Consider the following 25,331-nt stretch of genomic DNA (forward strand, 5'->3'; position numbering starts at 1 on the left):
ACAACTTTCAGCCTGTATTATGTTTTTATTGCTTCACTTTTTCAGATTTCTCGGAGCTGGAGAAAAATTTGGCCATTGTTATATGCTGGTGCTGTGGTGATACGTGCCTTGTGGGTTAAATGGTGCACACATATGCGTCTCCTGTTTGCATTCATTTTAAACGCAAAGAGCACATCTAATAAACTGAAATTACATCTGTATTATGCTGTTATTTGCTGTTATCTGGGAGGGATCGGACGACTTTATGATTTAATATTTCCTTTGTGTGTAAAATTGCAGCACATTTCATGTTTTTTTGGCGGGAGCAGCGTAACACGAAATGAAAAAGACAGAGGCGGGAATCAACGCTGTCTAACAACCAGATATTTAATGCACGTTCGTCGAATATATACATCTCGCTCGTTCAATAAGGAAAAGACAGAAGCATGACAAACGCATAAGATGTACACGCGGTAAAATATCAGGGCAACGCACGCAGATAATCAATTTCGCTGTTACGAAACGGTTTCGAAAGTATGCTGACGCATACGTCGCTCTTTTGTCTGATCTTGAAGGCTTCTTCAATATTTCCGGTCCGTTGATCAAAATATGACGTGATGACGATTGTGTTCCTACGCTGCAGGTCACATTCATGCTATCCTGAATGCTTTGCTAATTCACTGCTGATGCCGCACTTCAGGGATCTTTTGTGCTCTCGAAGCCGTTCATTCAAACCGCACCCTGTTTGACCAATAAAGGTGCGTCCGCATGACAGAGGTATTTCATAAACACCCTTTCACACATTTCACATGTTTTTTTCGGTGCTTCTTCTTGCATTGACTTGTTCTTTGCTCGCTGTTGACTTTGGCGTACAGGCTTCTTAACTTGTTGGGTGCTGACACGAGCACTTTTACACCAGCTCTTGCACCTACCTTTTTGAGAGTGTGGGAAATGCCATTAATGCATGGAATGACCGCGTACGGCTTCCTTTCTGCTGATGTGATTGTGACATATTTTCTCCCTCTAAGTGCTTGCAGAATCCCTTCTGCGACACTGGATAGCAGCCTCGTCGGGTAACCTGCAGCTTTCAGCCGACGTTTTCGGGTGTCAAAACTGCCTTGAACATTATAATGACAGGATCTCGTCAGTGCGCCTCTCGTTGCTGCTTTTTTCTACCCCCGCTTGATGATATTGGAGTGCGCAGGTGTGTAGGAGAGCAGTCTCTTCTAGCTTCGTGGTTCTTACCGCCAGCATATGTGAGCGCCTAGAAAAGTTTGCGTTAAGTCAAGAAATCGCATAACGTTGCTCTCTGGAGTTCAATCGTTATTTCTTGTCCTAGTTCTTCTAGTCCTTAGCAAATGCAGCAATGAGAGCGGCATTGACGAGATCCTGTCATCATGAAGTTCAAGGCAGTTTTGACACCGGAAACCGTCGGCTGAAAGCAGCAGGTTACCCGACGAGACTGCTATCCAGTGTCGCAGAAGGGATTCTGCAAACACTTAGAGGCAGAAAGTAGGTTACAACCACATAAGAAGAAAAGAAGGTGTACGCGGTCATCTTTTGCATTAATGGAATTTCCCACAATCTCAAAAAGGTAGGCGCAAGAGCTGGTGTAAAAGTGCTCGTGTCAGCGCCCAACAAGTTAACAGGCCTGTGCTGCCAAAGTCAACAGTGAGCAAAAAAAATCAATGCAAGAAAAAGCACCGGAAAACACGTGTGAAATGTGTGAAAAGCAAGGTTTATGAAATATATCTGTCATGCGGACGCACCTACATTGGTCAAACAGGGCGCTCTTTGAATTAAACGTCTTCGAGAGCAAAAAAGATCAATAAAGGGCGTCATCAGCAGTGAATTAGCGAAACATGGCAGAGAGCATGATTGCACGCCGCAATTCGTCAACACGATGGTCCTCTCGTCGTATTTTGATCAACTGACCAGGGAGATTGAAGAAGCCTTCAACATCCTACAAAAGAGCGACGTATATGCGTCTGCAAACCTTCAAAAGCGCTTCGTGACAGAGAAATTGATTATCTGCGTGCGATGTCTTAATATTCTACCACGTGTACAACTTATCCGTTTTTCATGCTTCTTTCTTTTCATTCTTATACGAGCGAGATGTATATATTCGACGAACGTGCATTAAAAATCTGGTTGTTATTCAGCATCGTGTCCCGCCTCTCTCTTTGTCTCGTGCTGCGCTGCTCCCGTCACAAGATCATGCTCCATCCAGCCCAAATTTTCACCTTGTTCAAGCACATTTCATGTAAACAGGTAAGTCCGAATGGCCTAGCCAGCATGCATTCACGCGTGTGGACAAATGTATTACACGACGTGTAACCTAATCATGTGCCTGAAATTTGGCACATATGTGCGCTTAGATGACTGGTGTGTTCATGAAAAAAAAAAGATATTTATTGAGCCAGAGCCAATACACCGAGTATTACCCTAGTTGTGAGGACGTTTTTTGGATGTCTTCAGGAAAAAGGATCACCTCCTGGGGTGATTCAAAATGTCCTGATGGGCTATTTCTGGGAGATTTTGAGGAGGTGTTGTATTTGTTGGGGTGAGTGCCCGAGGAGAGAGCGCGCAGGCCGCTTAATCGGCTCTTTGCCCTCGAGTTACTGGTTGACGGGAGCCCGGATGAATTATCAATTTCGAGGGTCGATGGACCGGGAGATATTTTCTAGGATTCGCCAGGTAAGAGGAGGTCTCCAACCCAGCTTATAGGCCCGACAGGCCCCTTCGATTCGGTAATTGTGTGCTTTAGGATGCGTTAGGTGAGAGGAGGTATCCAACCCAACTCATAATTCCAACAGGCCTCTTCGAGTCGGTAAGGATGTGTTTTTAGGATGCGCCAGGTGAGAGGAGGTATTCAACCCAGCTCAACGTTCCGATAGGCCCATTGGAGTCGGTAATGATGTGTTTTTAGGATGCCTCAGGTGAGAGGAGGTATCCAACACAGCTCGTAGTTCCTTCAGGCTCCTTCGAGTCGGTAACGATGTGTTTCACTTCAGGGAGAAAGAGGGCGTGCGAAGCAGTTAGAGCGCGAGATTCGTTTCTTCAAAGCACGGATGGCAGCGCTGGAATCAGCGGATGAGCAGATAGCAGGGTATTTTTTTGTACGGCGAGGGCTTTCTCTGGAATCTAGAATAAAAAAAACGGTTGAATTTTGGCTCAACTAATCGTAGTTATGCGCGCGAAAGGCTTTGTTAGGCTCTCAAAGGCGAACACATGTCTTGCGTTGTATAGTATCGTTAATGTATTTTCATTCCTGATTGTTCAATCTTCCAGACGCGGCATCGCGTGCGCAATGTATGAAAGTGGGTTCTGCATAGAACGCAGGTGCACTTTGATGCGCTCATCGGAACGCTGGTGGTGTTCCATCCGACGCCAGCCGTGGAGCTTCGACCAATATGCGCTCTGTCGCTGTCGCCGCGTTGCGGAGAGGAGGAAAGCAGGCATCCCAGGTGCACGGCCTACTCTCTACGTGACGTCACACACCTTCACCGAGTGGAGCGGTAAAGCATCTGCCGGCATCGCATGCGCAGGAGGTGGGTTCTTAATGGGAGCAGTGCCCCTGCCACGCAGTTCCCGTTATGAATTTTTTAGTGAGTAAAGAACAACTGATGCATTCTAATAAAAAAACAACGTCCTGTTTTTATGCAAGAACAGCCTACCTTAACGCATGTAATCTGTGCGCATGATGAAAAGGCGAATAATTTTCTTTACATTTTATACGAAAAAAAAGCAGTTTCCGTTGGCTATACTTTAAATATGCATGGCAAGCAGAGACATTTTGCATAGACTTGTCTCTATTGCCGAACGCCACGATACGGTAAGAATGCACTGCTTTCAGCGTTTTGCACGTTCCCTCTCCTTTCAAGGTAGATTAAATGCGTTAGGACAACACCTTAAACCAATTAGACGAAGGTGTGTGCATAGGTGTATTTCCAATCCAGCCAAGCTCAATGTGGCAATGTGTGTGATGCACATGTGTCTCAGGAAGGGCATAAAGTGACAAGAAGGGGTCACCCGTCGCATGCGACAAATTGTGCTCAGAGAACCGCCATACAAATAAGACTGCTTCTCTTTTCCACGGACTCAAGTTTTATTCCTTTTGATGCAGTCAATCTGAACGACCACCTCCGGATACACACCTGTACGATCAAATGAAAGGTAAAAAATATTGTTTTGCGTCCCGAAGGCGAAACCATTCCATTCCCGACCCGTATTCAAACTGAAACTGGTCCGCAAGATTGCGATGGTGACGTCAGTGTCTCTGCCTTCAGTGGGAACGCAGCACGGCAGCATCGTCAGCGCCATCAGCATGCTTTCCCCGTGTGCTCTGTTTTCTTCCTTCGGCAGCAGCTTTTAACGGTGACGTCTGATATCGTCCGCTGCCACCGAAAACGGCCGTGTCTAGCTTACAAAAGGCGTGGTGATCTATGGCGTCCTTCTTGCAATCCGCAGGCGCTTCGAGCCTATTCGGTAGTGTTGTAGGCTGATAAGTGCGCATAGTAGAAGTGTTTGTACACTGGCCGCTGCAATGAACACGACTGATTGGCATGGCTGGATGAGTGTATCCTCATATTTTTAAGAAATATCAGAATGCAAGCTCATCAGGTCATCGCAGGACCGTGTATGTGCAAAAGTAATCAAATTTTATGCCTTGAGAAGGTGAGCATGCAAAATCATTTCCTAATCCCCTTTCGTCAAACACACTCGTGCGTTTTATTAGTTTAAACGAAAACACCTGGCTTTACTGCAGCAGTTACAAAACCTTTTAAAGCGCTGTGCAACCCGTAGCGGCAAGCATAAGAAGATCACACTTAGAAATCTGCCCCTTTGTCCTATCAGGATGAATGGCGGCACAAGCGGCGGCAAATCTCCGCTTGATGGACTTCGTGCTGCTGGGTTCCGTTTTATGAAAACCATTTTTCATATAAACCCGCAAATAAATGCCCTGAAGCGAAACGAGGCGGTAACCACTAAGTGCGATTGGAGCGCCGAATTCACTTCCCAGGAAAGTGCAGCCACGAAAGTGAGCATCAGGTGGCGAAGATTGGGCTGCAGCCACGTCATCAGGAAGCCTTGTATCCTGCAGCATATTCATGAAAGTTTGCTTCTGAATAGATCTACAATGTCAGTGTTTGTTCAAAGAACTCTGGTGCATCAGTCCTGTCATTAAAAATAGGGCCGGCTGACATGATTTGTGCTGGCAGGTCCAGTGTGGGTTGGCGCTGGGACGGTAGTGGCCATGGTGCAAGTCCACAGTTGAACTTCTGCAGAAGTGAGCCCCCTTAGTCCGAATAGTTTTCTTATCAAGTTCGCGTTCGCAGTTTGTTTTAATTAAGATACAGTTGCCGAAGAACAGGAGTCGCTCAAAGTCCCTTTCTCGCATACATGGTGCAGGATGATGTGTAAAAGGTATAATGGATGGTTTATAAGCTGTCTCCATAGTGATGTCTGAGCCGTGGCGGGTGTCGCAATGGCACGAATACTGACCTCCGGCTTGAATGCCACGTTTAAAAGGACACTGTTCGCGACAGCACACAACTGTCTTTTCTTCACTGCCACGTAACAGAGAAAGCTCCGCCGGAGCGTAGCTGCCTGAAATTTCGGCGCTTGCTTCTTCACGTGTTCCGCTTACCCAGGGCTTCCATTGCAACAGTTATCTTAATCGAATACATTGAGCAGAACGTTATAAATCGATTTTTCCTTCGCTTGAAAAAAAATTGCTTACGTCGTGTTCTTCGTGTCTACGAACTCTCCACTAACAATGGATTCTAAGCTTCGTTAAATAAAAATATTATTCCAGGTCGTTCGCATGCTAATAAGAATTATTTTAGAAGCCATCATCCGCGCGGCTGGCAGTTTACTCTTTAAAAGTTTTTTTACATCAACCTCGTAACTTCTTCTTTCCTTATAGGTAGTTTGGTTCGCCTTTCTTGTTTATTTCTGCTGTAAGCTACACAAATTATTTTATGCTTGTTCATTATGAGATGCCTGATCATAAATTTGGTTAGCCTATTCTTCATTGTAATAACGCCAAATGACTGCAACATATCACCACAGGTTAACATATAAAAAAATTCTCGAACGCATGACGCCCACTGGCATTATAATAATAATAATAATTGGTTTTGGGGGAAAGGAAATGGCGCAGTATTTGTCTCATATGTCGTTGGACACCTGAACCGCGCCGTAAGGGAAGGGATAAGGAAGGGAGTGAAAGAAGAAAGGAAGAAGGAGGTGCCGTAGTGGAGGGCTCCGGAATAATTTCGACCACCTGGGGATCTTTAACGTGCACTGACATCGCACAGCACACGGGCGCCTCAGCGTTTGTCCTCTATAAAAACGAAGCCGCCGCGGTCGGGTTCGAACGCGGGAACTCCGGATCAGTAGCCGAGCGCGCTAACCACTGAGCCACCGCGGCGGGATGCATTAGCGCGCAGGAACGCTGTTCGCTGGATGAAGTATAATGCTCAGGTGGCGGTAGCATACGCATCATCAACAGGATCTGCAGTCAGATCGTGAAGCATGGACTTTCCTGGGCTGCTAGCCACACGGTCGAGCATTCGTTTGAAGGTTTCAGGCGGGGAAACTTTTTTAGCCGCTCCTTATACAACACTTCACCAAGGAACGCTAACATAAAAATCTCAACATAGGAATGGATACCACTGTGTTAATTGCAAGAAATGAAATTCACGCATATTATCCATGGAGATGGTATTACGCTATACTAATGTGGGGTGAACCCTCAAATTCAGTTCAATTCTTACTTTGAGAGGAGTCATTTTTCTTAGGAAGGCGAGCAGGTCTTTCCTATTTTGTCTGTTTGTTGCCCATAGTAGAGAACTATAGATAAGGTGGGAAAGGAACAGACCATGACATATATTTGTAGTTTGGCTTTCACGGGTGTCAAGGTGCGGCAGCGTGAAATTACACCTGTGAGATCATACGGCCTTTTGCAGATGCAGGCTACATGAGCGTTTGATTTAAGGTGAGAGGAAATGTGTACACCGAGAATTGTAAGTTTTTTATCAGTTTCTAGGCGTTGGTCTTGCATTATGGACGTGTGGCGCCAAGCAGCTAATTTATTTTTAGCATGGAAGGTAATGGCTTTGGAATAAATTACATTTACCTCGATCTGATTTAGTCTCACGCATGCTAAATCTTAGTAAGGAAGTCATTGCAGCTTAAATCCTTTTGGCAGATAATATTCCCATTAATAAGTGAGGCATTGTAGTGTGGAATGATGAATTTAGCTGAGGTTAATATATTGAAAATAAGATTAGCATAAGTTTGGTTTGTTAGACGGGTGTTTAACGTTCCAAAGCGACTAAGGCTATGAGGGACGTAGTAGTGAAGGGCTCCGGAAATTTAGACCACCTGGGGTTCTTTAACGTACGGGCCTATAGAATTTCGCCTCCATCGAAATTCGACCACTGTGGCCGGAATCGAACAGGCGTTTTCCGCGTCAGCAGCCGAGCGCCATAACCACTGAACCGACGCCGCGGGGCGATGAGCTTAATTATAAGATTTCAAATTTTGATGCAAGATTCACTGTGCGAACCTGCAAAATACTGAAAGAAAGGGAAAGAGTGTATGTTTTGAAGTCATATATTTTACCTATCAGATGTGGCACACCAGAAGGAATTAGAGTCCTCTTCTCTCTAGTTCTTACTCAATACGATTAGCATAATTATTGGAGAGAGAGGAACTGTGAATAATTTCTTCTGGTGTGGCATATCTGACTGGTAAAATATATGACATATAAACATCCACTCTCTCCCTTTCTTTCAGTCTTTTGTAGGTGTGCACAGCGAATTTTGCATAAAAAGTCAAAATCTTTTAACGTCAGTGTGAGAAGTCTGTGGCTAGCATTTAGAAATTGCCTTCACTTCAGTAATAATTAAGGTATCAGATTCAAACAAACATAATGTAAGCGATTCGTAGGTTTCTTCAAATAGTCGCCGTTAATTGAGAATTGCTACTGAAATTAACTTAGAGGTGCACAAAATGATAACATCAGGCACCACCTCCTTACCCTTCTGGGCTCAACAGCATAACGAGTGTTTTCGTTTTGGCACAACTCACACCTTAGGCTGCATAAGAGGGCTTTCGTAAAGCTGCCGACCTCCTCATTCGATGACACCCTACGAGCCGCCTGCGGTAGAGCAGGCTGTTGCACGTGCGGCGCCAGAGCTGAAACTTGCGGGGCGATGGAGCACTCGCTTACACTCTCAAGGTTAAGGTACACAAAGCACGAATTCGCTTGAAAGTCGAAGAGGGGACAGGCGCCGGCGCAACTGAGTTGGTAGATGAGGTCGCGTGACATGCAGAAGTCGTGGCCCGAACCTCCTACATGACGTGATGTTCTTTTCTTGCTTTTATTGATGATTCGCTTTTTTGTAATGATTGGCATGTTTAACACGTCAGCAGAATTGACATTTGTGGTTCTCACAGACGATACTCAACTTTGCAGGGCAGCAAGAGTGCAAAATGGACGTGCAGGCCTATAGAAATGTGGAGGGAGTGTGGGTGAACAAGACATTCCACGACGACATCTTGCGCAGCGCGATTAACTACAAACCCCATCCAGGGGATATATTCGTCGCAGCCTATCCCAAATGTGGAACAACGTGGACGCAGTTCCTTGCACTGAGTATCCTACACAGGGGCGAACCTCCCAAAACGCCCATGGAGTTCTTGTTGGCTTCTCCGTTCCTGGAGGTTATGGGCGCTGAAGCAGCCGAAAAAATGGTGAGGCCGGGGCCCATCAAGACGCACCTACCTTTTCACAAGGTGCCTTTCTCGAGTGAGGCTAAATACATCTATGCTACAAGAAATCCGTATGATGTGTGCGTTTCCTTCTACTATCAAGTCGTAGGCTTCACACCTAAGAGTGTAGAGGACGTATCCTTTGGACGGTTTAACGAACTTTTCATCTCGGGGAGGCTGAATTTCGGCGACTACTTCGACCACCTGTTGTCCTGGTACGAGCACCGAGATTTGCCGAACATTTTGTGCTTCACATTCGAAGATATGAGGAACGATACCACCTCCTGGACGCTAAAGGTAGCTGACTTTCTTGGGAAACAGTACGGAAGTGAACTTCGGAAGGATCCTGCATTACTGCACAAAGTGGTAAGCGCCTCGAGCAAGGAGAACGTGAATCAAGTATTCAGCGGGGAGAGGCCCTTTCTAAAAAAATTGTGGTGCCTCCCACCCGAAAAAGCCATTAAATCCTTGGAAGTGCAGCGCAAGTTTGTGGCTGAATTGCCGGAGATGCACGAACAGAAAAAGTTTGTCCGCAAAGGGGTTGTTGGTGACTGGAAGACTCATTTCACGCCGGATCAGATCGAGAAGACTAAAGCCTGGATCAGTGAAAAGACACGGGGATCGGACGTTATGCAGCTGTGGAAGAACTGTGATTTGCCTTAACATTACCAATGAAGGAAACGTGAACCGGAAGAGGAATAGGAACGCGTTAAATAGTTTTCGTTTGGACATATGTTGAACGGCTTGAAGGCCAGAATATAGATGATCATCATTAGTATTTTCATTTACGTATCTACTAATGTCTGTTTGTGTTGAAATCAGCTCGCAGCATGATATACAAAATGTGTGAAAGACAAAGACTGGAAATTTCTTCACGAATTGTTGTGGGAAAAGAGAACACTTCTTGAGGCCTGGCGTCGAAGAACTCCCCAGCGTGTCCAGCAGTATTCTGAAAGGGTGAGCAAGGATGCAGTGTCTTAGAGAACTTAGTTTCATGTTTATTTCGGTCTAAATAAAAGAATCGGCGATTGTAGCGCTTTTAAAAAACGTGTCTTTTAATGCACTCCAGAGTAAAACGCAGGCGTTCTTGCACTTTAGTGCAGGAAGTGTTCCAAAATAATTATTGAAATAGAAGGAAATATAATAAGTGTAAGAAGGTGTCTTTGGAACTTAACGCTTACTAAAGCATACTGACTTTCGTGCTAAAATAAATAAAAAATAAATAAATAAACCTTCACCTTTAACACTGACCTTTGGCCTTAGGATCACCTCTGGCCTTGGAGTGACCTTTCAGTCTTGTGTTAGGGCAAGTGGGAGGGGGTAATGTGAGTAGTCGCGTGGTGACGTCGCTTATCCATTGCTGTGAAGCTGTCGCTGAACATCATGTTTATCTGTGCTAAACCTCTGCCAATTTTTTCACTGTGTCTTCCTGACAGGACAAAAAAAATGTGAGGAGAAAGGGAGCGCGGTGGGTGGGTGTGGTACTTTCCGTTGTGGCCCACGTGACCAGCCAAATATTCTTCAAGAAAGGGTGGCTGGCGCAAGCCGCTGAAAATATCCTATCTACTCCTAACCTACGACTTACTTCGCCATATCTAGAACAAGACGGGACTCTCCAGCTGCAATTACAGATATAGAAACTAGCTCGTTCGCAGCAGCGAACAAGCTCAAGAGCAGCTCAAGCTTCTCTGGTGCCGCAGCGGTGACTGAGTGGGTGAGCATCCCCCTCGCATGCGGGAGGTGCGGGGTTCGATCCCCAGTGCCGCCGGGTACCCACCGGTGGAACAATGGGTACAATCTTTCCCTGGCCTGGTGCTCGATTAGTAAGGTGTAAAATGCTTGGAAAATGGGTCTTTCACCCCACCAAGAGTAATCGAAACATACCATGTTCCTTGGCGCTCTTTGGCCATAGATGCCCTTGCGCCACAAAAATCCATAATCATCATCATCACTCTCCTCTGGGCATATCAAGAGGCTTTGGTAAAGCTCATTAGCTCTCTTCTTGCGTGATAAGAGTGGACTTAAGGATTGAGAGATGACGTGTCCCTTCATCGGTTGCCTGCGCTACTACCCCGATAGATGTACCTTCACCGCCGGGCACTGTCACGAAATTCTATTACGTAGTGACTTTCGCAGAGCCCAGGAGATAGCGTGACAGATCAGCGGAGCTGGTAAAAGTAAAGAAACAAATCATGAAATTTCCAAGTCCCTCTTCATTATGCAGAAGTATCAGACTGTAGCAAGCTATGGTTCGCAAACTCCGAATGCAATGTCTTAATTGTCTTCTTTTCAGTTTTCACAACGAAAGCGATGAAATTCCAGCAAAAGCACACCTTTATTTGAAAATTACAAAAACATAGATGTAGGCGTGCTAAGTCTCCTGCAGTAAATGCATGTAGTACCTCTGCCCCGCAGTTTACTTTGCGGAGTTGTTTTTACAGAGCAAGAGAGCTACTCCTCGGCGTACAACTTGCGATTTCAATGTGGATGAAGCAATGACCTTCAATGCATCACAAGGTCAAATTCAACAATTGCGTGGTAGTACGGCACTAGCTATGGTGGTATCACCACGCGATCATATGTATATGACCACTGTGAACTTGACCTTGATTTTAGCCTTGACCTTGATCATCGATTTGAGACAGTAGTCACCACATCAACAATGACCTTCAATGCCTTAAAAGGTCAAAATGAACTTATGTTTGATAGCATGGCCGTGGCTTACTATGACCAGGTGATCGTATATTTGCAATCATTGGGTACCTGGCCTCGACCTTTAACGTTGACTCATGACCTTGGCCATGACATTTCATTTGAGACATTAGAGAGCATGCTTAAGAGAGCTTTCGCTCGTATAACTAGGTTCAAGCCACGGTAAATCCCAGAGAATTTTTCTTCTGGACCAAGCGCAAATTACCACTGCAAATCCACACCAAATCCTATCGGCTCAGCATGTGCGCCATACTATATTACCCCTATCTCCGAGAAAGAGAAATGGAGATCACATTTTTAATATTTTTACTCGCCCCCAAAGCATATCCTTCCCTGTGGCTACATGTGCAATAGGAGCGACAAGCGTCTCTCCCGTAACTTATTCTTATCGGCTGAACTGCTCAATATTGTCACGTAGTGGTGACGGCAGTCGGAGCAGCAATGAAGACGGACGAAAGGGTCTTCTAAAAGAACTGTTTATTGGGGTGACTTGCACTCAAAATGGACTGAATCACTCGGCGGCGGCGAAGCGACAAGCGTGCTCGGCGGTCGTCGAACAGAATGCCCGCCGCTATCGCCGTGCTCAATTTAAAGCTGATAGCGAACATTCGAGATAAAGGGCGCAAAGTTACTAGAACATTCCGGAACAACGTAGAATCAGTTTGCCTGGCTGCGATCAATCGAGATAAATCTATTCGCGTCTTGCGTCGCAAACAAAGCGATAAGGTGGTGTCGCGGCAGATTTGAAAAACGAACAAACACTGCAAATATTGGCGGCATTACTCCCCTCTCAAAGAAGCATCGACCCGATGCATTAAAACAAATAATGCGACTAGTAAGGGAAAAAAACGGATCTTGTGAAAATAGAGCATGGAAATGCAGCGGCCTTTATCGCGCATAATACGGCTTCAGAAGGACTACATGGACAACTTCTGGTCGTACGCGGCGTCGCTGGGATGCAGTCATTGCGTCAGGGATGACTTCATAATCCAGTTCACCCAGCCGACGAAGAACCTTGTACGGGCCGAAATAGCGGCGCAAAAGCTTTTCACTCAATCCACGGCGGCGAATGGGCGTCCACACCCAGACTTGGTCTCCTGGCTTGTATTCCGCGTTGCGTCTTCGTAGGTTGTAGCGTCTGGCGTCGGACCGCTGCTGATCTTTGATCCGTAATCGGGCAAGCCTTCGAGCTTCTTCTGCGCGTTGAAGGTAGGCGGCAACGTCGACGTTCTCCTCTTCTGTAACGTTGGGCAGCATGGCGTCTAGCGTGGTCGTGGCATCCCTGCCATGGACGAGCCTAAAAGGCGTCATCTGGGTGGTCTCCTGCACTGCGGTGTTGTAGCCGAAGACGACGTAAGGCAGGATGACATCCCAGGTTTTATGTTCGGCATCGACATACATAGCGAGCATATCTGCGATGGTTTTGTTCAGGCGCTCGGTCAGTCCGTTGGTCTGCGGATGGTATGCAGTTGTCCTCCGGTGGCTGGTTTGGCTGTAGCGCAGGATGGCTTGCGTGAGTTCCGCCGTAAATGCTGTTCCTCTGTCCGTGATGAGCACATCGGGGGCGCCGTGTCGAAGAAGAATGCACTCCACGAAAAATTTGGCCACTTCTGCTGCTGTTCCGTTCGGTATGGCTTTCGCCTCGGCGTAGCGGGTCAGGTAGTCGGTCGCTATGATGATCCACTTATTTCCAGATGTTGACGTTGGAAAAGGGCCAAGCAAGTCCATGCCAATCTGCTGAAAGGGTCTTGAGGGAGGTTCAATGGGGTTCAGAAATCCTGCTGGTCGTGTGGGAGGAGTCTTTCGTCGCTGACAATCTCGGCATGTTTTAACATAGTTTGCGACATCGGCAGACAGTCGGGGCCAGTAATACTTGTCTTGAATGCGGCGGAGGGTGCGAGTAAACCCGAAATGTCCAGCTGTCGGCTCGTCTTTTAAGCCTGTAGAACTTCTTCGCGGAGGCAAGTAGGTACAACAAGGAGGTAGGCTGTTTTGTTCGCTGTAAAGTTCTTCTTCTCAAGGACCTCATTCTGGACCTCACAGAAAGAAGACAGTCCTCGCTTGAATGAAGCGGGGGGTGAAGAAACCTTGCCTTCCAGGTCCTCGATGAGGCCTTTTAGGTTGGGGTCCGAGCGTTGCTGCTGAGCAAAAGAGCTTGCGCTGATGGGTCCCAGGAAGGCGTCCTCATCGTCGTCCAGCGGCGGTGCATCTACAGGGGCTCGTGAGAGGCAATCGGCGTCAGTGTGCTTGCGTCCGGACTTGTAAACGACGGTGACGTCAAACTCCTGGAGACGCAGACTCCATCGAGCGAGTCGGCCAGAGGGATCCTTCAAATCGGCAAGCCAGCAGAGCGCGTGGTGGTCGCTGACCACCTTGAACGGCCGTCCGTAGAGGTAGGGGCGGAATTTCGACGTAGCCCAGATGATGGCAAGGCACTACTTCTCAGTGGTCGAATAGTTAGCCTCGGCCTTAGAAAGGGAACGGCTAGCGTAGGCGATGACCTTCTCCAGCCCGTCACTTTTTTGAACGAGAACTGCGCCTAGTCCCACGCTGCTTGCGTCGGTATGAACTTCAGTATCGGCGTTTTCATCAAAATGCGCAAGGAATGGTGGGGACTGTAAACGACGCTGAAGTTCCTTGAAGGCTTCTGCTTGCGGCGCTTCCCATTTAAACGGCACGTCTGCCTTCGTCAGTTGGGTCAGGGGCTCGGCGATGCGCGAAAAGTTTTTCACAAATCGTCGGTAATATGCGCATAGTCCGAGAAATCTGCGCAATGCTTTCTTATCGGCCGGCGGTTGAAACTGTTCAATAGCAGCTGTTTTCTGCGGGTCTGGGCGTACTCCTTCCTTGCTAACGATGTGCCCTAGAAACAGCAGCTCTTCGTAGGCAAAGTGGCATTTCTCTGCTTTCAAGGTTATGCCAGACGACTTGATTGCGTCTAGTACTGTTCGAAGTCTTTTGAGGTGCTCTTCAAAGTTCGAGGCGAAGACAACGACGTCATCTAAATATACCAGACAAATCTGCCACTTCAGGCCTGCCAGCACTGTATCCATTACTCGCTGAAACGTCGCTGGTGCGGAACAGAGACCCAATGGCATCACCTTGAACTCAAACGGCCCATCCGGAGTTATGAATGCTGTCTTCTCGCGATCTCTTTCGTCGACCTCAATTTGCCAGTAGCCGCTCTTGAGGTCCATCGATGAGAAATATTTGGCGTTGCAGAGGCGGTCCAGTGTGTCGTCGATGCGGGGGAGGGGGTAGACGTCCTTCTTTGTTATGTTGTTCAAGCGGCGGCAATCCACGCAGAATCGAAGTGCGCCGTCTTTCTTTCTCACTAGAACAACCGGTGCCGCCCATGGGCTGTTTGAAGGCTGGATGACGTCGTCGCGAAGCATTTCTTCGACTTGGTCCCGGATGGCTGGTCGTTCTCGCGGAGACACACGGTAGGGGCTTTGACGGAGAGGTCGGACGTGTTGATCCGTTATAATGCGATGCTTGGCAATTGGCGTCTGTCGCACCTTCGGCGATGTCGAAAAGCACTCACTGTAGTTTTGAAGCAGATTGCGGATCTGGTCTTGTCTGTTCCGGTGCAGGGCTGGGTTGATGTCGAAAGTGGGCGAGTTCTCTTGGTCAGGCGGATCTTCTGCGGAGGGGTCGGAGAGGGCGAAGGAATCTCGTACGTCAGATATTTCGTGGTAGAAAGCAATCGTCGTTCCTCTGTTAATATGCCGGTATTCTTCGCTGAAGTTAGTCCAAGGCGGATTTAAAGTGGTGGCGAAGGCTGGGCCGAAAAGTGGTTTAGCGCGACTGCAGCACAACCAGAGGATGGGGGGCAAAACACTCATATAAAGAAATCATAAAGCTACAAAATTGGAATGTAATCTGCCAATAGAAAAGAAAAAATATATTAGCACCTTGTTTTATGAAAGAGGTAAGTCATTTTATTAAAACCTGGCAAATTTTGTATTTTTGCAACACTCTTGACCTGCCCCCTATTCATGAGTGTGCGGTGCATTACAGCGCGTCTTTGCAGGCCTTGTTTCGATACCCGGCTAACCCGGCCACGCCAGTGTCTGGAAGTGTTGCTGCCTTTCTATGCTGCCCCTCCTTTACCAGTCACTTTCATTGCGTTCCCAATTTCACATTAACAAGGCCATAACTAGCAGGAACTCGAGCACACAAGGCGAGCACATTTGACTGGCAAAGGTTGGGGCGCGCTGAAAGGCAGCAACCTTCGAGAGGTACGGGCTCGAAAACGCGGATTCTACAGAAAGACCGCTTTATAATTCGCGCCAAAGCATACGTATGTGTGACGTCATTCTATGTCACGTTTGCATAGTTTGCCCCCCAAAATCCAGGGGGCGCTGGAGTGCCCACGAGCCGCCATTTTTTGGACCAATGGGCGTCTATGGAGCCTTCGCTACCAGTGTACATCTACCTTGGTTAGTAAGCAGTACTTCGGCCTGACCATTGCGGAAATGTGCGATGCCTCTTGCGATGCTGATTCCTCGGTCTAGTAGCAACTGCGTGTTCCCCTCGATGATGGCTTCAGTGTTTATGGCTTTCGTGGCGCCTACGGTCACGATAACGCTTGAACGGGGTGGGACGCTCACTTCTTCCTCCAGGACACTTAGGGCAACGTGATTTTCCCGGGTTTTCATCGAAGCGATGGCTTCGTCCGTCGAAAGCGTGATCAACTTGGATCACAGGTCGATGATAGCCTGATGCTCATTAAGGAAATCCATACCCAAGATCACTTCGCGGGAGCATTGCGGTAGCACAACAAAGGTCGCAGGATAGGTATGTCCTTTGACAGTCACTCGCGCTGTGCATCGTCCTGATGGCGTAATGAGGTGGCCCCCAGCGGTGCGAATTTGTGGGCCGTCCCAAGCCGTTGTGACTTTTCTGAGCTGCGCAGCGAATGTTCCATTCATCACCGAGTAATCGGCTCCTGTGTCGACTAGAGCGGTAACTTTCCGGCCGTCGATAGTCACTTCTAGGTCGGAGGTCCTGGCTCTTGCATTGCATGCCGCTCTCGGCGTCGGGTCACGGCTTCGTCGCGTATGCGAGTCACGGGTTGGGCGTGTGGTCGAAGCTCTTCTGGGTGGCGGCGTCGATTTCAAGGTAGCCTGCGTCGTGGTCGAGGTTGTCATTGTGTGCGGCGTCGGTGCAGCGAGTGTCGGTTCTTCATGCGGCGTCGCGGGTGCAGCGTCTTCATGGGGCGTGGTTGGTGGAGGATCTTCGGCGTTTAGCTCGTGAGCAACCTCACCTCCAGAGGTTGCTGCCTTTAGTTTCCCCTACGGGGGCTGGGCGACCTTTCTCGTACCGCGGCTGCGTAGCTGCGGCGTGGCGACGCAAAGCGCGAGGTTGACGGCGATGGTGAGCGCGAAAAGCGGTTCGGCGTGTACTCTTCTCGACGCAGGTACTCGTCGATTTCGTGCGGACGTTGTCCGAAGCGTGGTCGTGGGGCGTTAACGGCAAATCCTCGAAGACCGATACGTCGGTACGGGCAGTGACGAAGAATATGGCCGGCCTCACCGCAATGGAAGCACAGCGGCCGGTTGTCGGAAGTCCTCCAGGCGTCGCATTTCCTGGGGCTTGAGCGTCGGTCATAGGCTGGGCGGGTGGGGGCTGGGAGGCGGCGTTGTGGAACGATTGGCTCATCTCGGGGAGGACGGGGGGGTTGTCGCTGGGGCTGAGCAGTGCTTACTGCAGCGGCGTAGGTCATGGCCTGGGGTTCTGTGGCCGTCGGGGTGCCAAGTGCCTGTTGCACTTTTTCCCGTACCACATCCATCTGAGTCGCTGCTTGTGGCTGTGGGGAAGATGGCAGTAATCGGCGTAGCTCCTCTCGTACGATTTCGCGGATAACTTCCCGCAAGCTGTCGCTGGTGGTGGCCGGCGTGTCCGAACGGATTGCACAGGCAGAGGAAGGGCGATTGTACTGCCGAGCTCGAACGTCGAGGGTATTCTCAATCGTGCAGGCTTCTTGCATAAACTCCTCGACTGTTTTTGGCGGATGGCGGACGAGGCTTGCAAAGAGTTGTTCTTTTACGCCGCGCATTAAAAACTGAACTTTCTTTTCCTCGGTCATCCCGGGATCGGCGCGGCGAAATAGGCGCTTCATCTCCTCGACGTAACTGCGGACGGGCTCATTCGGAAACTGGATCCTGGACTCGAGGAGTCGTTCGGCTCTTTCTTTCCTCGCGACACTGGTGAATACCTTCAATAGTTCTCTCTTGAATAGCTCCCATGTCGTAAGGGACGACTCGTAGTATTCGTACCACGTGCGTGCGGAGCCATCCATTGAGAAAAAAACGTGTCCAATCTTTGCCGCATCATCCCACTTGTTGATTGACGCCACGCGCTCAAATTGGTCCAACCATTCTTCAGGGTCTTCGACTGGGGATCCACTGAGAGTTGGCGGCACCCGCGGCTGCTGTAGTATGATCGGTGTCGACATCTTCGGCGAGGTTGCGGTGCTCTTAGCAGCGTCTTTTCGCTGTCTGGTGCGGTCCGGCAGTTTCCCAAACTCAGGCTCCTCTCCCTGGAGACGTCGGCTGGCTCGCTGAGCTGCTGGTTCGTCGTCGGGTGTGAAGCGCTTAGGGCTGGGTTCACGACTTGAAGGGGGCGTCCGGAACATGGAAGGCTACCCCGCACCTCCACCAGATGTCACGTAGGGGTGACGGCAGTCGAAGCAGCGATGAAGACGGACGAAAGGGTCTTCTAAAAGAACTGTTTATTGGGGTGACTTGCACCCAAAATGGACTGAATCACTCGGCGGCGGCGAAGCGACAAGCGTGCTCGGCGGTCGTCGAACAGAATGCCCGCCGCTGTCGGCCGTGCTCAATTTAAAGCTGATAGCGAACATTAGAGATAAAGGGCGCAAAGATACTAGAACATTCGGGAACAACGTAGAATCAGCTTTGCCTGGCTGCGATCAATCGAGATAAATCTAGTCGCGTCTTGCGTCGCAAACAAAGCGATAAGGTGGTTCGCGGCAGATTTGAAAAACGAACAAACACTGCAAATATTGGCGGCAATATGTAAAAAAGCCGTGGTACCGCACCTTTTCTTTTAATATTTCGCTTGGGGACTGATTTCTCGCTGCAGCGGGAGCACCTAAACCAATTCGTCGCAGGAGCATGAATAATGACGTCTAGAAATGAGGGAAGAACGATGCAACAAAGCCTATGATGAGATTTACCTCTCTTATTCTTTTAAACTTGCAGCTGCTATAGACAGCAACGGTGAGCAAAAGAGTTAGCAAATACAAACAGAAAAATTTCTTCCGTCACAAGAGATTTCCTGGGATGTTTTTTTTATCAGAAACTAGTAGCAACAACAGAATGGAGTGGGCACGGCGAACCAGGGTCCATCGTGTCACGGACTAGGGCGCTTTTCTACGTGCTACAGGTTTTCCTGGGTTCAGACGCGTTACGAACTGGACACGTGTGGCCCGATGACATCTGTTGCTGTGATGCAAATCAACCTCACTTCGACAACGCATCGGTCTGGGTGTCGTAATTTGATGACACTGTCCTTCCAGCGACGAGATTCAGCCATCATATAAATGTTTTATTTATTGCAAGTTGCTTCTTTGTAGCGATCTCGAAGCGAATCCTGGGCGGAATCAAAAGGAAGTTATTGAACAAATATTAGACGACCAGCTGCCTCTTCAAGCTGAAATCAGTGAAATGATAGTAGAGCCAGTTAAGACTGTATATATGGTAAAGGATCTACACAGTCTAATGAATAAAATGAAGAAAAAGCTGAACGAAACATCAACCTTCACCGAGCAGCCCCATGAAATACACACAACCTTGAAATCAATAGAGAAAGTAATGGGTTTTCAAGCTGAAAATTTGACCGATCTCGATGATCGAAGCAGACGGTCCAACCTAGGCATTCACGGTATTACATAAGAATCTGACGAAACAGAAGCTACGATGAAAGATAAAATAATGAAAGAAGGTTTTAAAGACAAGCTTCAAGTCAGTTACCAATCTGTCGGGCGCATTCATAGCTTGGGTCATAGGAATGATACCTGCCCTGTTCTGCTCTATTTAAAACGTTTTGCAGAACATAAGACAATAATAGAAAATGTTACAAAGCTAAAATGCTCAGGAAGTTAAGTTCGGAATGATTATTCCCGAACTACGCTGCAGACACGATCACTGCGTTGGCATATAGCGTAAGAAGAGAGGGATAAAACAAAACGTCACCCTTATTCATGACAAGCTAAAAGCGGATAAAGATACGTTTTTCAGGGATAAATCACAAAATAAACGCGTAAAGTTAGTTTACTCGGATAAGAGAGTGAATCAGCACGACAAGGCATGACGCGGTTTACAAGATCAGAGCAAACTTTTGCGCATACTAAACATTAACGCGCGTAGTTTAGTTAATAAGACAGACTTGCTCGAAATAACACTATTTCCATGATCCCCACGTTAGAGTGATTACTGAGACTTGGCTTCACAGTGAAGTGAATGATGATGACGTTTTTCCTCCTTCTTACACTGTATTTCGAAAACACAGTCAATCTTGAGGTGGTGGAGTGGCTCTCCTATTTAAGAAACAAATTGAAGCCTCTTTAAAGATGACGTAGATGATATTGAATGCCTATGTGTGAAACTCTCCTGTTGGGGACCAAACTTGGTTTCATATGCTCTTTATAGGCCTCCTTGATCTGGAACCGACTACTTAACTAAACTAGAAAATCAGATGTCTCAGTACCAAAACAGCACAACTTTATTGACTGGCGACTTCTACTTGCTAGGATTGGATTGGGAAGTACTTGAGTGTCTCGGTGCATACACAAAGCAAGCAAACGTATTGTTTAAAATAATGCTTCTCCTCAACCTGACACACATAGTTAAGGAACCAACCCGTAAAGTCGGTTCCCCGAATTCGTTGTTAGATTTGCTGTTCGTTCTTTGCGACATTGTAAATTTTACTGTTTCTGTGGAACAAGGCCTGTCTGACCAAAACTTGGTGAGTGCTTCATTTCCTCTAGTACGGCAAACAAAAAAGAAACACTCATCACCACGTTAAATTAAAGATTATTCGCGTGCCAATGATGCATCCGTCATAGAACATCTGGAAACCTGCCTTGTTGATTTCGATGATGCTGATGTCTGCGCAGTCTGGGACGGAATAAAAAGATTAAAAAAACTGTTTCTATTGTATCAAAACTTTTGTACCAAGCAGGCACAAAAAATAAAGAAAGGAAACCCAAAGGATGCCACGCAATATAATTCAAATGAGCCGTAGTTTGCTCAAGGATTTGCTGGAGAATGTAGCAGGTGTCTTACGTGATTCAAAACATTATTTCTTCAACACATCAATTAAAAAGTTTGCAAAAACCGAGCTAAGAAAGCTTTGGAATTATACCAGTGAAAAAAAGAAAGCAGTCACACAAATTTTGGTAAACACTACAGTATGTGTTCCAAAGCCTATTGCTCAGAATTTTATTAATTCTTTTGCAAAGTATTTCCTGCCCCGTGCACATGTGCCAAACACAGCCGAGTGTATTATCCTGCCGAAGTGTGTTTAATCTCTTACCGTGGTGTATTTTCTATGTTACTGAACCTGAAACCAAAACGTCATGTTGCCCTGATAAGATTCCAAGCGCATTTCTGCGACGCCATGCCGAAACTCTGGCTGAATTCCTTGTGATAATTTTTTGTGCTTCAATGTCAGTTGGCAAAGTACTCGATGATTGGTGGAGAGCCAGAATTGTTCCCGTTTATAAAAACGGACACCTTCTTTTGCAGAACTACCGTCCCATATCATTGACGTCCCCGTGCTGTAAGCTATTAGAACATAAAGTTGCACACTGTATGAGCGAATTTTTAGAAAAAAAAATCTTGTGCTAGCTATCTTCCACCACGGTTTCTGAAAAGGATTTTCGACGGTAACACAGCTAAATAGAGTAATAAATTCATTTGCTTCCTGCATAGATGAAGGCCAAATCGTTGCAATATTTTGCATTTTAGCAAGGCAATTGACAAAGTTCCTCGTGATGAAATAATTTTTAAAATGAAAGAAATTGGCATTCCTGATATTTCAGTAACATGAATTACTGCATACTTAAAACACCGCCAACAGTTTGTTGAAGTGGGTCGACAACGTTCGAGCTCTCCTCCAGTTTCATCCGGTGTTCCCAAAGGAAGTGCTTTGGGCCCTCTGCTGTTCCTTTTGTATGTCAATGATATCATTCAAGTTGTTAACCCATCAGTGTATATTCGATTGCTGGCTGTCGATTGCATTCTTTACCGAGAAGCGACAAAGCAGGAAGATCAAAGGGACCTGGACAATGCTTTGAACAACGTTTTCGAACGGTGCGACCCATGGGCATAATTCTGAATGCAGATAAAAGTGTTTACATGTCGATAACCCGACAAACTATACATCATAGCTACACATATAAGTTAGGCTTGATCCCTCTTTAACAAGTATCCAACTGCAAATACATAGGAGTAACCATAAGTAGCAATCTATCGTGGAACTTGCTCATAAAGAATATCTGCTCTGCTGCATTTCGAAAATTGTGCTGCTTAACACATATACAAAAAAAATGCCTCTTCTAACATGAAGCTACTTCGTTATTCTTCAGTAATTAGACCTATCCTCGAATATGCTTGCATAGTGTGGGGCCCGTATGCTAAATCTAACGTAAAAAATCTAGGAGGAATACGGAGAAGAGCTGTTTGGTTTATTTTTAATAAATATGCAAGGACTGACTCCCCAACCACTTTACTGGAGATTAATAAAATTGAACCACTTGAACACCGGAGAAGAAAGCTTAGGTTAGAATTTATTTCTGTTTTATTACATAACCAACTTGGTTTGGATCCCACATCACACTTAACGCTGGCACCAACCACACATACTCGTCAACACCATCCCAGTTCTCTAACCCCTATACTCGCTAGAACAGACAAAAGTTTTCGTTATTTTCACGGACAATAACAGACTGAATTCAGGTAATTAAGCCATTGTGCCATGAGGTTTAACCAATTATTGCTATATTGTGTGGTTTTTATGTGGTTTGAGTGACTTGTTCGACCAACCCTTCTCGGGCTTAATGTCTGCTGCACTTTGTAAAAAAAGATAAAAAATGAAAAATATTGTGCTCTTTCCAGAGAACAACAGCTACAAAGAAACTTTCGTTTATGAAAAAGCTACAAATATTTAGTCGTATTTTTGACACGGCTCTGTAGTTTTCATCACTATTGGCGGTAACACGTTGTGATTAACGGCGTCACCGTTAACGCGTTACTTTTTTTCGCTAACTTAGTAACGTACTCGTTACCATTTCTAAAGTGTAACGGGTACCATACTTATGTTAACGCTTTTCGGTAACGTGAGGTGTCACATTGGCAGTTACTTTTTATTTCAATTGTCCTCCAAACCCCCCTCGCCGCCTTTTTAGAAAAAGAAGCGCTGAGCCAACAAAGTGATGTTTCAAACAAACAAATAGTGCAGGCGGTCTCTACGACCCTCATTGCGGCTCAAATGCATGCCAAAAAACACCTTCCCTAGAAGATGCACGCAACATAAATAAAAAGGCAGAATACCCATAGAGCACGAAACACGAGCCCGAACACACATTCACAAACTTGCCTGCACCTATCTCTCTTTACCAAACTACTCAAACACACAACTATCTAAAGAGTGGAAGCTTGCCGAGCATTTTGGAACATCACGTTTGTCAGAATTATTGTGAATTAGTTTAGTCCATCGATGCTTTCTTTGTGAAGTTGGAATTGATGATGAAGTGGCATTATTTGTTTAATGTCACATTCAGAAAATGGCTTCAGCATGTGCCACACAGTTAGAAGTCAACCCTAAAGGCAACGTTATGCCACGATAACACTGCTAAGCTCCTGCAAATTTGTGCAAAGTATTGTCGTTAAATCAGGATTTCGGCTAAAATAATTGCTTGGGCTACCAGTTTCATGTTAAATATGAGCCTTTATAAAACTGTTTTCGAGAGGTTTGTGCAGCCAAGCCGCATTGTTTATAATTTATGGCCATGCAGTAACGGCAAAGTAACGTGCAGTACTTTTTTCGGTATAGGTACCTGTAGCGCGTTACCTTTTTTTTTGTAGCTTACGTCGGGTGGTAACGCGTTCGTTTTTTTGGCGTAACGAGTAGAATATTTAGTTTTTTTTTCGGTAACTGCTGGAACACTGGCTTTCATAGACAGGAGAGGATTTATTCTTTTGACACAATCGTTTTTTTTGTTCTTGAATGATGAGAGCCTGTGCGGTCACCGTGTTGATGTGAGCTGCCGATGCCGCTGTGGGCACAGTCTTGGAAAGTGCGTCAGCTCATTATGCCGGTATATAGATAGCGCACTCTATGGTACGTGATATCTTACGGGCAGGCAACCGATAGCCAGGTCAGACGAAGCAACGACAGAAAAAAAAGTTAAAAAGGTAGGGAAAGCACCGAAGTCACCATTTTCTGCTGTATTATCTTTTCAGGTGGTTTCATTTGTTATATGCCTCCTGTATCGTGTTCTGTGTGTTCCAGGTTGTGACTCCTAGCTTTTTTTGTGAATGTTGAACTGTTTCTAACCAGTCATTACTGCCTCCATTTTCTTTGTTTGTATCATTGTGTAGCCCATCGAAGTGGGTGGTGGCGGTGGTGGTAAACATTCATTGACTAAGTAGAAAGAGGTGTTTGGGCTCAGGCCCTATGGCCCAGGTCCTCAAAAATCTAGGTGGAGCTCCTATTCCGGACAGCCAATGACGTCTAGCGCCGCTCGCGCCCTAGCGACCAGGGTTCTTTGGGAGTGTAGGTCATGGCAGCTGTGTAGCGTCGCCTCACAGGCCACCCTAGAATGGTGGGAGATGGAGGATTTGGAAGGGTGGGGATTGGAAGGGCAGGCCCAGACCATGTGGAAAAAGTTCGAGAATGTCGCTCCGCACAGGCTGCAGTCGCCATCAAATTCCGAATTTAAGTGTTTTCATGCTGCCGGCTACAGCATTGTATTTGTAAACCTTTTGCGAAGAAGTTGTTCGTCTGCTCTGCGGAGACGCTTACAGTGTTCCGAAAAGCGACGATGACTGTCCTTATAATATGTAGCGATGTCTTTGAATGTAACTAGAAATTGGGTAGGCTCGGAGTACACTTCCAGAGCAAGTGTTCCAGCAAACAAAATACCTCCCCATGTGCGCCCAGAAAGGATGGAATGTCCCAGTCCCAGTACAACATTTATCGAACATTTAAAAGCCGTAGAGGCAGGACACTGAAACACAAGCAAAAGGGCAGTGGACCCATTAACGGTCTAGAAAGTTTTTTTCGCGGTTGTTAAGCAGAAAAAAAAAATAAATCATAGCATCTTGGTTCCAGAAAGGTGACTGCGAGAACGTTTTTTGGACAAATGCTCCTCAACAAAATATACAAATTCACTCCTCGCTCTGTTTTCTCTCTCCCTCTCGCCAGGAGCTACGGGGAGAGATGGTTTTGCTCTTGCACTCGCCGTTTTGAAAGATCAAACAGTATCGTTCGAACAGCCGATGGAAGCGCAGTTCACCCCGCATCTGTCTCGTGGGCCGTCGGCTCCATCTGCAGGCAGGCAGGCGATGGCGGTTTGCCTGTTCATCACACTGCCGGAAGCGGCGGACACCAACGTTCCCGTCTTCCATCGTGTTTCCAACTAAAACACGGTGCGGTGGTCCCTGCAGGCATCTCCAACTACCAGCAGTCCTCGCTGCGCCGCTGTCTAGCAGAGGTGCAGTAATGGCCTGCCGTCGGTCGCCAGGCTTCCTCGCCGGACGGAATCCATCATGCGCACACGTATTCGAGCAGCCGTTCGCTGCTCGAGCGGCAGCTCTTGCTCT

General features: G+C 46.9%; 1 protein-coding gene across 1 annotated transcript; it reads left to right on the plus strand.

The window, feature by feature from the left end:
* Nucleotides 1-8,484: 8,484 nt before the first annotated feature.
* LOC144135412 (sulfotransferase ssu-1-like) lies at nt 8,485-9,764 on the plus strand. The gene has a single exon (XM_077668075.1). It carries the CDS (start codon nt 8,485-8,487, stop codon nt 9,424-9,426), a length of 942 nt encoding a protein of 313 aa, XP_077524201.1. The 3' UTR covers nt 9,427-9,764.
* The last annotated feature ends 15,567 nt before the right edge of the window (nt 9,765-25,331 follow it).

The sequence above is a fragment of the Amblyomma americanum genome, chromosome 5 (genome assembly GCF_052857255.1).
Source record: "Amblyomma americanum isolate KBUSLIRL-KWMA chromosome 5, ASM5285725v1, whole genome shotgun sequence".
In the NCBI taxonomy this organism is placed as follows: Eukaryota; Metazoa; Arthropoda; class Arachnida; order Ixodida; family Ixodidae; genus Amblyomma; species Amblyomma americanum.

Excerpts from the sequence above, each read along its gene's own strand:
- LOC144135412 (XM_077668075.1), top strand. The coding sequence starts at position 8,485 with ATGGACGTGCAGGCCTATAGAAATGTGGAGGGAGTGTGGGTGAACAAG.